Raw genomic sequence first — 15,798 nt, 5'->3', positions numbered from 1 at the left:
AACCCCCAAATTCAGTGAATAGAGTGAAAAAAAATCAAAGTGCTGAAATTTGAAAGTGGATAAATACGTTTCGCTAAAGTTTATTCATGTATTAAAGCCAATATCAAAAATTGCCCTTAAATAATTTAAGGTTCAATGTTCGTGATTGCATAATTCCTTAAATGTCTTATGTAATACTCCGACACACACGTATATGTGCAAGTGTTTCTTGTTACGTGTATATGTATATATGTATGCCTACACTGATACAGGCAACTTCGAATATGAAAACTCATGTATGAGTAGAGCTTCTGACTTTGGCACCATATATGGTCATCTTTTCGCCAAGTCTCTCTATTCCTTAAATGGCAAACTGTTCCTATGCCTACGTGAGCGACTAATAAAAAGAAAAGTTATATATGTGTGTGTGCTGCAGAACGAGAGAACTTAAAAGATCACTACTGATACACATCACGTGATTTCTCCCCATGCTACATATACTATGGTCTTAACCAAATTTTAAATGTGTGCAACTTAACCTAAAACAGAAGCAAGCAAATTTTGCAAAGGCTGCATACAACAGATAAATCATAAAATATAAAAATTACACCTTATTCCTATTATCCTATGGAGACCTAATACAAATAACTTGGATTAATCTGCTAACACCGCACCACAAATAAAATTTCTACTACATTGTTTTCGTATTTTCCAAATTATAGCATTCAGTCCAACTACTACTATTTCTGGCCATAGAAGTTAACAACAAGCTGACAGACGAGAACTTGAAGCGTTTCTCCTGATCTGCCTGGATTACTGCACTAGCGCATGCACTTGGATAGCCCAGCCAAAACTAGCTGGCTGCTCCCTGCTGCCCGCTGGCTGCATTTCCCTGTGCCAGCATTTGAAAGACTTCAACCTGTGCCACCGCCCTGGATTGCTGCTACCATAAGACCAGTGAGTCCAATATATTGTATAAACAATTTGCCGCCTGCCACACCTGTTACCACGCCCTAGAGGCTGTACTGTTTGCTGCTGGCTGCGTGAATGTATTACGGGCACGCACATTACTATCCAATTTTTAAATGTTTTTAAAAAATGTTTTATGTAACAGTGACGCGCACGTATTAGTGCAAGTGTTTCCTGTCCCGTGTATATGTGATTGTCTACACTGACACAGGCATCATTGCTAGAAAATTACTCCTATACAACCCACGCATACAAGAATTTCTGGTGCCAATTGGAATCTTCATGTTTATTGACTCACACTCACATGAACAAGACGAACTGTTCCCAGTCTTAATGTGAGAGCTTTTTCCACAAGAATTGGCATAAAATTCTCACACCAGCTCATTCTACGAAACCTATACCCAAGTTATACAACGTTACGACATAACCAAACTCCTAAAGTGCAAAATCCTTATTAAGATGAATACAGAAGCTGATACTGTTTGTGGACAACGCCACTCTTCCTTGAGTCCAACTCTGACCGGAGCCGGCAAGGAAAAGATTACAATAACAGCGGACGTACATTTACCACGTTGTGAAAACATAGAAAAATACTTAGACGAAAAAGTGAATACCGGCTGTAAAAACAAAAATAAAATGGATGATAAAATGGAACTTGATACTACTGATTGCGAACCACATGAACCCCCTAATAAACCCCCACCTGCCCCTAAGAAAAAAGCTACTGTCAAACTAGTTATTTCCAAAGCTAAACCGGGACTACTTTCTAGTAGGAAAAGAAAAATTCTGCCGATAACTCGCAACAAGAGAAAACGCTTTAGGATGAACACCACTGCTCAGGAAAGTGAAAACACCAACCTGAACTGTGAGGAAGACAACTCTGAAATTACCACCTTGATTGAAGACGATGATATACAAACATGCTATGAAAGTGATGAAGAAGTGATTCCAGAAACACCCAAACAACCGTGCACTGATGCACAAACCTCTAATGTTTCAAACCTAATTGTTCCTTCACAAGCAAGTAAACCCCAGCTAATCCCTAAAGTGAGTAATAAAATCCCTGCTATCTTTCTGAATGATATCACCAACCTACAACCAATAATTGACTCCTTAAATATCATTGAGGGTCTTAACCAAAAATACTCAATTTCCTGCCTTAGCGGAAACCGAATTAAAATCCTATGTAAGGACTACTCCTCCCACAAACAGATACTCTCTGTACTACAGACAGATAAGTGGCAAAGCCACACCTTTCAGAAACGATCTGAACGAGGCTACAGATTTGTTATTCGACAGCTACATCATTCCACACCCTGTGAGAAAATCCGGGATCAACTAAATTATTTAGGGTTTTCTATCCGATATTTGAGCAATATTAAACACAGACGCAGTGGGAAACCACTAGACATGTTTGAGGGTGAACTGGCCCCCTCTCTTGATCACCAAAATGATAGAATCCTGAAAATTAATTCCTTGCTAAATCAAACAGTTAAAATTGAGAGACAACTTAGGCGTATTGAACCTGCGATGTGCCACCGATGCCAAAAATATGGGCATACCAAAAATCATTGCCGACGAGAGTTTGCCTGCCTAAAATGCGCAGGAAACCATGCGACTACAAACTGCTCGCAAACAAAAATTCCAAACCCAAAATGTGCAAACTGTGGTCTTGGTCACATAGCCAGCTATAAAGGTTGTATAGAATATAAAAAAGCTGAAGCGCATCTTTTGTCATATAGAACACATATGGCCACGAAAAAGAGAGCCGGAAAGCAATCTAATCAGAAAAATATTCAGCCTCCTCCAACGTCAACTAAAAAGCTACCACCTGCCATACCAAATTCGTCTGTTATAAAACCAGCGACTACTCACCCTGACAAATCCCTTTGGAATCTACGTGTTGATCAGAAATCTAACACTATTCAGCCAAGACAAATCTTTACTAATTCTAATCCTAATCCTATTCTCATAAATAAAAGCAACCAACAAATACAGACTCTTTCTAGAGAGATACCACAGCAGGACAAGAGCCTGGAAAAATCCTCAAAATTACTACAGGATGGTAAGCCCACTCATGAACACTGTCTCTCCTCGGAAGACTTGACGATTAGAGTGCAACAGAATACGGAAATCGTAAGTGAGATAGACAGGAAAATAAACCTGATAGTGGACTTACTACACCTACTTATTTCAAATCACAAAATCAAAATAACTCCTATAACTAATGCCTAATAAAAACAATAATAATAATAAACTCCTATAACTAATGCTTAATTAAAACAATAATAAAAAGAATAAACTAACTAAGTAAGCTAACTCGGAACTTTCAAAGATTTGACCACGGATAACCCCCAACATTTATCAACCCTCACTATCACTACCCAAGGCTAACTCACAGGACAAAACCCTAAAACACACATTAATCTAATGGTTCTCATGATTAAACTACTAAATTGGACATCTATTCCTAAAAAATGTGAACATGCCTCCTCCTAATAGGAGCATTGCTAATAACAAAATAAATGGTTAACGATCCGCACATGGCATAGAATTTGCCTGGATAAGCCAGAAAAACTATGGCTTCTCCAATGCTCATCTCCTCTTATTTTCACAGATTTCATGCTCACCGACTACAAAAACTGACCGCTGCCTGCCACTCTGGCTGCCGGCTACCCCACTGGCTCCATCTGCCCGGGCTGGCCGCTGCGTGACTTCACCCCGAGCTACTGCTCTGATCTGTCGCTAGCGGAGGATCTCCAACTTTTGTGTAAAAATCCAGCTAATACAAAACTGCCTATTGTCTGCCAAATTGGCTGCTGACTGCCTCATGGGCTGTGGCGGTATTTCCTGGCTGTTGCACGGTTACATCCAGAGCTACTGCTCTGGATCGTAGCCCTTTGCAGCCTGCCATAACTTTCAACCACTACGTAAATGGCTGCCACCTGCCGTACTACCAAACAAAGGTGCTCCTCTGCCAGTGGCAGTTGATTGGGTGATACCTGACGCATTTCTGGATGACCCAGCTACAGCAGGGACTGGCTGCTACCTACCACACTGGCCACCGACTGCCCTACTGGCCGCGACTGTTGGTGTCGGCTGATGTGCGACTGGATCCACTGCTGCTCTGACTTGCTGCCCACTGCAGCGGGCCTGAGATTTTTTTTTACTACTGCATTGGCGAGGGAAGACCACCCCAAGCTGCTGCTCCTACTACCCACAGTGTCACAAATCTGTCCACACCGAACACCCACTGCTGTACCTGCCAGTGGCGGTCGATTGGATGGAACCTTGACGTATTTTCCTGGCCCTATGGGATGACCACACTGGCCAACGCACCGGGATAACCCAGCTACAGCAAGGACTGGCTGCTGCCTACCACACTGGCCACCGACTGCCCTACTGGCCGCGACTTTTGGTGTCGGCCGATGTGCGATTGGATCCACAGCTGCTCTGACTTGCTGCCCACTGCAGCAGGCCTGAGACAACTACTACTGCATTGACGAGCGGAGACCACCCCAAGCTGCTGCTCCTACTACTCACAGTTTTTCACCAATCTGTCCACACCGACTGCCCGCTGCTGCACCTGCCAGTGGCGGTCGATTGGATGGAACCTTGGCGTATTTTCCTGGCCCTCTGGGATAAACACACTGACCAACTCATCGGGATAACCCAGCTACAGCAAGGATTTGCTGCTGCCTACCACACTGGACACCGACTGCCCTACTGGCTGCGACTGTTGGTGTTGGCTGATGTGCGACTTGATTCACTGCCACTCTGGCCTGCTGCTCACTGCAGCGGACCTGAGACTCCTACTACTGCATCGGCGAGTGGAGGCCACCCTAGGCTCCCGCTCCAAAACTTACGGCATCACTGATCTGTCCACACCGGCTGCCCACTGATACACACCAGGATCTGCAATTATAACCTACCCATACTACTGTCTCTGCCCATCAGACTGGCCACGTTGATTTGCTGCTGCCCACCAACTGGTCTACATCCAGAGCTACTGCTCTGGATCGTAGCCCTTGCAGCCTGCTATAACTTCAACCACTACGTAAATGGCTGCCACCTGCCGTACTACCATACAAAGGTGCTCCTCGCCAGTGGCAGTTGATTGGGCGATACCTGACGCATTTCTGGATGACCCAGCTACAGCAGGGACTGGCTGCTACCTACCACACTGGCCACGACTGCCCTACTGGCCGCGACTGTTGGTGTCGGCTGATGTGCGACTGGATCCACTGCTGCCTGGCTTGCTGCCCACTGCAGCGGGCCTGAGATTTTTCACTACTGCATTGGCGAGGAAGACCATCCCAAGCTGCTGCTCCTAATACCCACAGTGTCACAAATCTGTCCACACCGAACACCCACTGCTGTACCTGCCAGTGGCGGTCGATTGGATGGAACCTTGACGTATTTTCCTGGCCCTATGGGATGACCACACTGGCCAACGCACCGGGATAACCCAGCTACAGCAAGGACTGGCTGCTGCCTACCACCCTGGCCACCGACTGCCCTACTGGCCGCGACTTTTGGTGTCGGCCGATGTGCGATTGGATCCACAGCTGCTCTGACTTGCTGCCCACTGCAGCAGGCCTGAGACATCTACTACTGCATTGACGAGCGGAGACCACCCCAAGCTGCTGCTCCTACTACTCACAGTTTTTCACCAATCTGTCCACACCGACTGCCCGCTGCTGCACCTGCCAGTGGCGGTCGATTGGATGGAACCTTGGCGTATTTTCCTGGCCCTCTGGAATGAACACACTGGCTAACTCATCGGGATAACTCAGCTACAGCAAGGATTTGCTGCTGCCTACCACACTGGACACCGACTGCCCTACTGGCTGCGACTGTTGGTGTTGGCTGATGTGCGACTGGATCCACTGCCGCTCTGGCTTGCTGCTCACTGCAGCGGACCTGAGACTCCTACTACTGCATCGGCGAGTGGAGGCCACCCTAGGCTCCCGCTCCAAAACTTACGGCATCACTGATCTGTCCACACCGGCTGCCCACTGATACACACCAGGATCTGCAATTATAACCTACCCATACTACTGTCTCTGCCCATCAGACTGGCCACGTTGGTCGGCGCATCTGGAGGCTCCAATGGAGCGGGACCTAGCTGCTGCCCACCAAAATTGGCTGCTGTCTGCCCTACCGGCAGCACCTGCTTCCGCAGGCCATTGCGTGGCTGCATTAAATGCCGCTGCCCTGGATCGCTGCCACCAGCTGAACAGGGAGCCAATACTGCATAAACGTCTGCACACTTGTAGACTTGTGCCATAGGGCCGCCATTCATAGGACTCCTGAATGCCTGCACCGACGTTCTGGATTCTGGGCGCCCCCACCCCGGGACCTCCGATCCAGACTAGCCCCCTGCCACCGATCCTACAAAATTACCTACCAATGACCCGGACCATATCTGGATAAAAACAATTTAAAGTATGTCTAAATAAACTTTTATTTTTGATCACGTATTAAAACGCTACACAATGTAAACGGGTTTACGAAGTTAACACTTAAATTAAATAATTAACTTATCCTGTAAATTAAAACACACTTCTAAACGTAACAAATAACCCTGAATATGTTAACCTATTACTAATAAGAAATTATGTAAATTTAACTAATGCTAAAGACATAGACTACTTAAATTACACTACCTAAATTAATCTAAATTAATCTAATTCAATTGATGCTAAAACGTAGACTATATAGTTACAGAAAAATCCCAACAATTCATAACTAACAGAACACAAAACGTACTACACAATTACTTTGATAATCTATATTCTTTATTTTGTATAATTTGTCTTATTCAAACTTTATGAGCAAATGTAAACATCTTAGCCAGTCATAATCATCGGCAACTAAACTCCAATCTCTATGTGCAAATAAGCCGTTAAGTAAGGTTCCCGCAAAAGCTCTTAGACATATTTCATAAACATCTACATGTATACTAGAAGTAAAGGAATAAAGAATAGCTGGCCGTCTTGTCAGTCTTATTAGTGCTCGCTTCCGTACGACACACACCTCAAAAGTCTTGTCAGTCTTATTAGTGCTCGCTTCCGTACGACACACACCTCATTCACTAAAGATTGACGCAACTACAACTGACACTGAGAGGTCCTGGACAAGGACTTTGGAAGAGAAGGCCCAAACATTCGCTACACACCTCGAGTCACGGTTTATTCCAAATGAGAGGAACAATACTAATGACAGAAATTTGATACTCGACCAAATAAACAAATATCAAACTTTTAGGTCCTCAATTAAAAATAAAAAAGCCCTCAGACCTGTCACCCTGTCCGAACTAAATCAGCTAATTGACGTTCTAGAGCCACTCAAAGCACCAGGATATGACAATATCGACAACAAGCTCATAAAAATACTTCCCATGAAAGCCAGACTCTACCTTTTGCTGATTTACAACAACATCCTTCGAACAGAACACTTCCCCTCACAATGGAAGCACGCGGTAATTACCATGGTCCTTAAGCCAGGCAAATCACCATCCGACACAAAATCCTACAGGCCTATTAGTTTACTCTCCGGGCTATCTAAGATTTTTGAACGGATATTATTGACAAGACTTTTTGAAAATGATGCCTTCTCGAAAGCCATCCCCAACCATCAATTTGGTTTCAGGAGGGAACACGGAGCTGAGCACCAGCTCACAAGAGTCACACGTTTTGTCCTTAAGGCGCAGGAAGACAAAGAGGTTTGTTCCGCTACATTTATAGACGTCACGGAGGCATTTGATAGGGTTTGGCATGAGGGTCTACTGGCAAAACTGGGTAAGCTACTGCCAAGCAACCTTTATTATATTATGGAAAGCTACCTGAGGAACAGAACCTTCACTGTCAGAATTAACAGTGAAACTACTTCTAGACTGGGCAAAATTGCAGCTGGAGTTCCGCAGGGAAGCAACCTTGGCCCCATTCTATACTCTGTTTTCACCTCTGACATGCCGATCCCTTTCATACCCCCGAAATTCCCTTCCCTCTACTTCCCTAATTTCTTTCCCAAGGAGTTAATGCTGGCCACGTATGCAGACGACACCGTAATCTGCACTCGAGCCAGCACGGCTAGAGAAGCAACCTCCCTCAGCCAAAGGTTAGTAAATGAATTCTGCGAATGGGCCAAACAATGGAATATAAAAATCAACGGGGCTAAAACCAGCCATATTCTATTCACCCTCAAAGGGGGACTAGCAAATAGACATACCCCTCTGTTGGTGGACGGCCAAAAAGCAGCAACAGGCAACAAACAAAAATACTTGGGCGTCATTCTAGATAAAAGGCTTTCATTTAGACCCCATGTTGCCCTACTAAAGGCCAAAATACTGTCGGCCTACAAAAAAATGGAATGGATTCTGGGCCCCAGAAGCAAACTAAATAAAAACACCAAGCTGCTTCTATTTAAACAAATTATCTCCCCTATTTGGCACTACTGCATTGCAGTATGGGGCTCACTCGCGTCGCAAACCAGCGCCAAAAAGATCCAAGGATTGGAAAACAGACTCATCAGGAAATCCATCAAAGCCCCCAGATACACTAAACAATCGGACATCAGACAAAGGTATAACATCAAGTCCCTCCCAGAAATCTTTGACCAGGCTAGCAAACGTCTTGCAGACTCCATTGCCTCCCACCCGAACCCCCTAATTAAGGACCTCCTCCTCAACCCTTATGTTCCGGAGAGACTGGTAGCAAAAAGGAAGAAATATTTGGAGCAATACCACAAATATCTTCTGCCTAAACGGCCAAATACTCCTGCACCTACAGTTCGAAAAACCTCGAAATTCTCGCTCACTACGACTGAGATTAGGACCATAAACAAGGAACTACGAAATGAACGAAGAAACAGCCTTCCTACTCTTCTCCGACGCAAGGACGAGAAGGAAGAAGCGGAGGAAATTCATGCTGCTAATAAGGCGTCATACGAAAGACTCCTAGCCTTAAGGAGGAACCCCCTGACAGGTGGGGGGAGGGTGCCATTAACGGATACAACAAATTATATAAACAGAATAGAATCTCCAAAGTTGACCTACTAGACAAAATGGAGGGACAGCCACTGGGAATAATTCGCATTATCATCCCTGACTACCTGATACACCTACCTAACCAAAAGTTGTATTATTCTAATGATTGGGCCAACCTTAGGCCCCACCCTCCATAAGACTATTTGCTCAACTAACTTACATCTAACTTGCCTACCAATGAAATACTCTACACATATAATTATGCCGCTCCGCTGCCAACAATCGTATCTTCCGTATGTCCTGCTGCCCTGCTGATGGTCTGTCCTTTTCTTCTTTCCTGTGGACAACAAATAATAAATAAAACTGTTCAAGGAAAAAGAACGGTATCAACAGACCATACTCAACCTACAGAGCGATCCTCAAACGTAGGTAAAACCCACTCAGTGCCCCTGACTTCCATTTTTTCTGTCTCTTATGTGAGCTGACAGGAATGAACTGAGCAAGACGACAGAAATCACATCCTTTCCTGAACCCGCTGGCTGAAGCATCTTGGCCCGAAAATGACATAAACTGATTGCTTCCTGTGATTGCGAGATAGGTTGAAGGGTTTGCGGTCTTCTCTGTCTTGATAACTTTGAAATAGTCTGTGCGGGGGCTCCTTAATGGTGTGAGGTTATAAAATAACACCTAAATAATAGGAAAAAGGGGTGATTAGGAAACAAAAATCTGGCAAATAATAATAAATGAAATACCAACCTGATGCTAACATAGAAACTGTTCTCAAATTGCTGAAAAACTAAACTTAAAAACATTTACCTCTCACGTAAGAAGAGTCCTCGTCAGACGCAGCTCTCCCAAGCCTGGGGTCCTTACTGTGCCAACTCAGCTCTCCCCAATACGGAGTCCAAAATCCTTGCTATAGACACGCCGGCTGAATGAGGGTCCCTTCCTAGACAGCTCTCCCAAAAACTTGGGGTCCTGACTGCATTTCTAGGCTCTCCACACTGCCGAACACAGAAATTGTTTATCTATTACAAATACTAACTCACCTGCATATATTACGAAGTCCTTAGAAGCTCGCCCAGATACATCGTCCGGCGTCCTCATGCCTTCCCTGGCTCCTGGCGCTCAACTCGCACTGGATGGATTAAATTGCGCAGGGTACGGGCCTCCTCTACCCACCCCGTCTGCTGCGTTAAAAATGTTCCTTTTTGTGGGCACTTAATCCTGGTTCGCCAACACCGTCGACTGCAGCGTGGGAGTCCTTGGCCTTCAAGCGGTTTATCCTAAAAGAAGAAAATAAATTATCCAGTGTATATTTTCTTTTATTAGTCTGAAGCTTTTCCCATACTAATCTGCTGCATGAAGACTGCCGTCCGGAAATACTCACCTTGGTACCTATCAGCATGGTGGCTGCCTTACTTTGCCACTGTTCCTGAAAAAATAAATCAAATAAATAAATTAGGGAAATCAAAACAAACCACAATCAAACTCACCTGTTCGCTGGCTCGGGCGAATCCTGCAAGCACAGCCAGAATAGTGGCTGCTGACTGAAAAAACATTGCCAACACCACGACGAAGTCCACAAGGGCTGATGCTGACCACGGCAAGCGTCTGGCCGACAACAAATTTGCCACTTGCGCTCTGTCGGTTGCAGGAAAGATCTCCGACCTCTGCTTGATGCTGGTTTACCGACCGTGCTGCTCCACTTGCATCATCATCCAACGAATCCTGAAATTACAAAAAAAGCGTATTGAGTAGCGTGCATTTTTTTTTTGCAAACACTTGAAATTACCCACCTGATGAATCCCTCACGCCGGCTGTTGCTTGTACTTCCTGTCTCCCTTGTACATCCGGATCGATGCACACTAGCCAGTGGTGGCTCAAGGAACTGCTGGAAAATTACTCCCTACGCAAAAAGAGGCCTTGTCAGACACAGCTCTCCCAAGCCTGGGGTCCTTACTGTGCCAACTCAGCTCTCCTCTATTGTGGAGTACAAAAATAATTTCTGCTATGCATGCCTGGCGAATGAGGGTCCTTACCTAGACAGCTCTCCCAAAAATTGGGGTCCTGACTGCATTGCTAGGCTCTCCTCATCGCCGGCTGCACAACGGCCTCTTAAATGGCAAGGAAATTTGGACTCACCTGCCTCTGTCTTGCTGAAGATCTCCCGAATGTTGCTCCCTGTTGGCAGCTGTAAATTGCAGCGAGGGATTGACCGGCTTTTGATCAGCCATGCCCGGTTCCTTAATGGAGGGAGGACTCCTGTCTGATTCCCACTCACTCCGAAATTTCGGCTGCATTGCTCTGCAAGCGGTCACCAATATTCCGATCCATCAGCTCCTGCAAAGGTAAAGCCACATCTCCATATCGTAGCGACGGCAGCGTGGGAAGGTGACTGCGGCGTTGATCCTTTAAAATCAACTTTACCTGAAAAATAAATAAAAATTAATCAAAAAATAATTAGGGAAATCAAAACACAATCAACTCACCTATTCGCTGTTTTTGACCGGATCCCGCAAGAACTACCAGAGCAGCGGCTGCAAACTGGAAAGGCATCGCCAGCACTGACCGCGGCAAGCGATTGGCCATAAACAAATTTGCCACATGTGGTCTGCTGGCTGCAAGAAAGACCTCCGACCCCTGCTTGGTACTGGTCAACTGACTGCGCTGCTCCGCATGCATCATCAGCCAACAAATCCTGAAATTACAAAAAATTTTTATTGAATGGCTTGCATTTTTGGTAAACAATAGCTGCATTGCTTAAACTTTCCAAAAATTGATCTTCCTGGCGCCCGTTGACTGCAGCGAGGGACATTCCACAGAAAACCTGCCACATGCAGCCTCTTCCTGGCGAGAGGATCTAGGCCGAGCTCCCTCTTGGAGTCAGCACTCTGGCATCATTTTTCCAAAACGCCCTTCCAACGCCAGACTCTCTCTAGCTGCTGACTGCTGCTCGCCAGCCCTAAATCCTCACTGCGGCGAAATCTGAAAATAGAAAACATATTAATACATGAACGCGATAAACGAAAATACCAACCTGAATGCGGATACGAAGGGATCTCAAATTTGCTGAAGGAAAATTAAATTAAATACAAATAATTTTTCACGTAAAGAGGATCCTCGTCAGACGCAGCTCTCCCAAGCCTGGGGTCCTTACGGCGCCGACTCAGCTCTCCCCAATTCGGAGACCATAATGCCTTGCTATTTGCATGCCAGGCAAACGAGGGTCCTTACCTAGACAGCTCTCCCAAAAATTGGGGTCCTGACTGCATTGCTAGGCTCTCCTCATCGTCGGCCGCTAAACAGCCGCTTGTAAGGGCGAGGGAATTCGGACTCACCTGGCTCTATCCTATTGGATTTCTCTTGAACGTGGCTCTCCGCGGGCAACCGTTGACTGCAGTTAGGTTTTTGGCTGATTTTGGAACTGCCACTTCTGGCTTCCGATCTGGAGAAAGGACTTCAGCTTGACGCCCGCTTGACCCGGCACTTTGGCTGCACTGCTCTACATGCGGCCACCCAACGCCGGACTCTCTCGACATCGACTGCTGCACGGGACTCCCTCATCCTCCTCAAGCTGATCCCTCAAATAGGGAAAATATTCCGCGTCACCGGTTCCTGCAAAGGAAAAGCCACATCTTCTTGTCATAGCGACGGCAGCGTGGGAAGGGGACTGCGGCGTTGGACCTTCTAAATCATCTTTTACCTGAAAAAAATAAATCAAAAATAAATTAGGGAAATCAAAACAAACCATAATCAAACTCACCTGTTCGCTGCTTCCGACCGGATCCTGCCAGAACTACAAGAGCAGCGGCTGCTGACTGGAAAGCCATTGCCAATGCCACGATGGGGACCAAGGGCTGATGCTGGCCACGGCAAGCTTTTTGGCTGACAGCTAATTTCCCACTTGTGGTCCGTTGGCTGCAGGAGAGATCTCTGACCTCTGCTTGCTGCTGGTCCTCCGACTGCGCTGCTCTGTTTGCATCATCCTCCAACGAATCCTGGAAATACAAGAAATATGTTGAATAGCGTACACTTTTTGTAAACTATTTAAAATACTCACCAGACGAACCTCCCAAGCAGGCCGTTGCTTAAATTAATTATAAATATTTTCTCACATAAAGAGGGTCCTTGTCAGACGCAGCTCTCCCAAGCCTGGGGTCCTTACGGCGCCGACTCAGCATTCCCCATTATGGAGACCAAAATGCCCTGCTATTCGCATGCCAGGCAAACGAGGGTCCTTACCTAGACAGCTCTCCCAAAAAATTGGGGTCCTGACTGCATTGCTAGGCTCTCCTCGTCGCCGACCGCACAACAGCCGCATAAATTAAAATTCCACAAATTCAGACTCACCTGCCTCTGTTCTAGTGGTGCCCTGCTAAAGGTGGCCCTTCCTGGGCTCTCCGTTGGCAGCAGCGAGGGACAGCTGGCAGAAAATCTGCTATGCGATTCGCTTTTGGCTGGCGAGTGGACTCTAACTTGACTCCGCTGGTACTGCACATTGGCGGCGTCGCCCAAAAAAAAAAAGGCATCTGATGGCCGGTCTTGTCTTCTCCTCCGATTGCGGCGCTGGATTCAACGGCCCTCATCTCACTGGATTCTGGAATAATAAAATATATTACATCAAGGAAAATGTTTACTAGCTTAACGCATAATTTAAAGAATATGCATTTCCTTGCCGTATCGACTGTTGCGAGATACTACAGACTCCGGCGCGAGACGCTGACTGCAGTGCCGATGTCCAAAAAGCCATCACTCAGTTGATCCTGAAGCCAAAAGTAAATAGATCAGCATACATCCCAAAAGATTTATCCTGCTAGACGACCAGCTCCTGCAAAGAAAAATAAAATCAAACGACACAAACAAAACAAGGAAGCAACTTAAAAAATTCCTGACCTTCAAAATGAACATCTCCTGGTCGTTTTGATCGCTGCTAGTGGCTCATGACTGCAGCGTTTGACTCCGACGGCGGCGGGGGACTCCGGACCGCGGCGTGGGACTCCGACTGCGGCGTGGGACTCCTTCTGCGGCGTGGGATCCAGACTGCGGCGTGGTAACCAAGCCAGAGACTGCTTAGTCCAAATTTTTCCAATGGCTGGCCTCTATGAGCCACCCGTTGCTCGCGGTGGCAAGTTACAACAACCTCCAAAAACCTGCAAAGAAACAAATTCAAAACAAATTAGTCAACATCAAAACAATAATATATTAATACTTACCCGACTGTCCGACTATTCCACTACTCCATGTACCTTATTTTGCACTTACCTACTAATAAGACCGACTAGATCCTGCAAACACTTCCAAAGAGACGGCTGACGACGGATGCATCTCCTAAAAGCTAGAAATAATTATCATTGGTACCTGAAATTGAAATTAAATAACCACACTTACCTGCATACTGACACAGCTATAAGATAAATAATAATTATTAATATATTCAAAAAGTAGGAAATTACTTTACCAACCTTTTCTGACAAATTTATCTGCGCTTTGGGTTGCAGCTCTTCCAACGTAAACATAAACAAAACACACCAATACCAAGAAAGCGTCTCTTTGAAAAACTGCAGATGCAATATTTAAAACATGTGCAAAACAAGCCCTACTCACCAATGCTGCAGCCACCGCCTTCATTCCGAGAGTCCATTCCGTCCATTTAGTAAATTTTTAGAGTCCATTCCTTCCATTGTTTCTCATTTTCTGCAATTTAAATCAAAAAAGCCAAATGTAAACAATAGAAATCCAACAGTGTGACCAAATCGACAAACAGTCGAGAATCCAGCAGCCACGGTCTAAAGATCACCCAATTTCCAAACCACCCGAAAAATTAGAACAACCACCTGTTAAATTAAGTAGTATTTTTAGTATTCTTTTTTTATTGTTACGTTTCTGTTAAGCTACATTTTTCTATGTTTCTCTGTAAACTGCAATGTTAAATCTATGTTAAGCTAACATGTAAACTACTTGTACCTATATGTTACACCTCTGTAATAAAAGGGCAATAAAAACCCCACAACTTAGGAAGGGACAACCAGTCTCCTCCCAAGTTTGTGCCAGTTTACTTTAAAAAAATGGCAACCCTACGAACAGGTGGCAACCCTAAAAGTACGGTCACACTAAGGGTGGCAACCCAGGATACGGTCACACTAAACGGGGGGCCTAAAAGTATGCAATAGTAAAAATCGCGGGACGGTGGCGCTTCCTAGTGGGCGAAAGTGGCACTACTTCAAACCGAAGGTGGCGCCACCTAGTGTCCGGAAGTGGTACTAAAATGCCCAACAGTGGCGCCACCTATTGGCCAAAATTGGTACTAAAATGCCCACAGTGGCGCCACCTAGTGGCCAAAATTGGTACTAAAATGCCCACAGTGGCGCCACCTAGTGGCCAAAAGTGGTACTAAAATGCCCGACAGTGGCGCCACCTATTGGTCAAAACTGGTACTAAAATGCCAAACAGTGGCGCCACCTAGTGTGTCAAATTGGTACTACCGCGCGCGACGGTGGCGCTTTCTAGTGTGTCAAATTGGCACTCACCGTGCGCCCAACACGTATGCTACACTTTTTGCCACATCCGCCGATGCGCTCCTGCCGGCAACTATCAAAATTACTTTATACTGCGCCTTATTGCAGTGCCTGTCGGGGGCGGTGGATGGCCTAGCAGCTTAAGCGCGACACCACGAACCGAAAAGACCTGGGCTCGAGTCCAGGCAAAGGCAATTACAAAAAAAAAAAAAAAAAAAGATTTTTCTGAAGTAGATTAGATAGAGGGATTAGATAGAGGGATTCGATAGTAGGAGGAACTGTGCATGCCCTTAGACAGCTGCAGTCCAATACCCTGTCCTCATCCTAGTGTCCACATCCTCC

The 15,798-nt window shown here is 45.7% G+C and overlaps 1 protein-coding gene and 1 long non-coding RNA gene across 2 annotated transcripts; both read right to left on the bottom strand.

The window, feature by feature from the left end:
- Nucleotides 1-9,332: 9,332 nt before the first annotated feature.
- LOC108094563 lies at nt 9,333-13,529 on the bottom strand. The gene is made up of 7 exons (XR_001771561.2): nt 13,002-13,529; nt 12,705-12,939; nt 11,431-12,644; nt 10,738-11,368; nt 10,435-10,669; nt 10,329-10,373; nt 9,333-10,224 (listed from the first exon to the last, which is right to left on the bottom strand). It is a non-coding gene; the product is annotated as an uncharacterized LOC108094563 (long non-coding RNA).
- Nucleotides 13,530-13,623: 94 nt separating this feature from the next.
- On the bottom strand, nt 13,624-14,629 carry LOC108094562. The gene is made up of 6 exons (XM_017195175.1): nt 14,546-14,629; nt 14,404-14,489; nt 14,330-14,345; nt 14,204-14,276; nt 13,835-14,091; nt 13,624-13,769 (listed from the first exon to the last, which is right to left on the bottom strand). Exons 1-5 carry the CDS (start codon nt 14,589-14,591, stop codon nt 13,872-13,874), a joined length of 441 nt encoding a protein of 146 aa, XP_017050664.1. The 5' UTR covers nt 14,592-14,629; the 3' UTR covers nt 13,624-13,769; nt 13,835-13,871.
- Nucleotides 14,630-15,798: the final 1,169 nt, after the last annotated feature.

This window comes from Drosophila ficusphila, unplaced genomic scaffold (genome assembly GCF_018152265.1).
Source record: "Drosophila ficusphila isolate 14025-0441.05 unplaced genomic scaffold, ASM1815226v1 contig_198, whole genome shotgun sequence".
Lineage (NCBI taxonomy): Eukaryota > Metazoa > Arthropoda > Insecta > Diptera > Drosophilidae > Drosophila > Drosophila ficusphila.
Note: the sequence above shows the minus strand (reverse complement) of the source record. Positions and strands in the feature narration are given on the sequence as shown.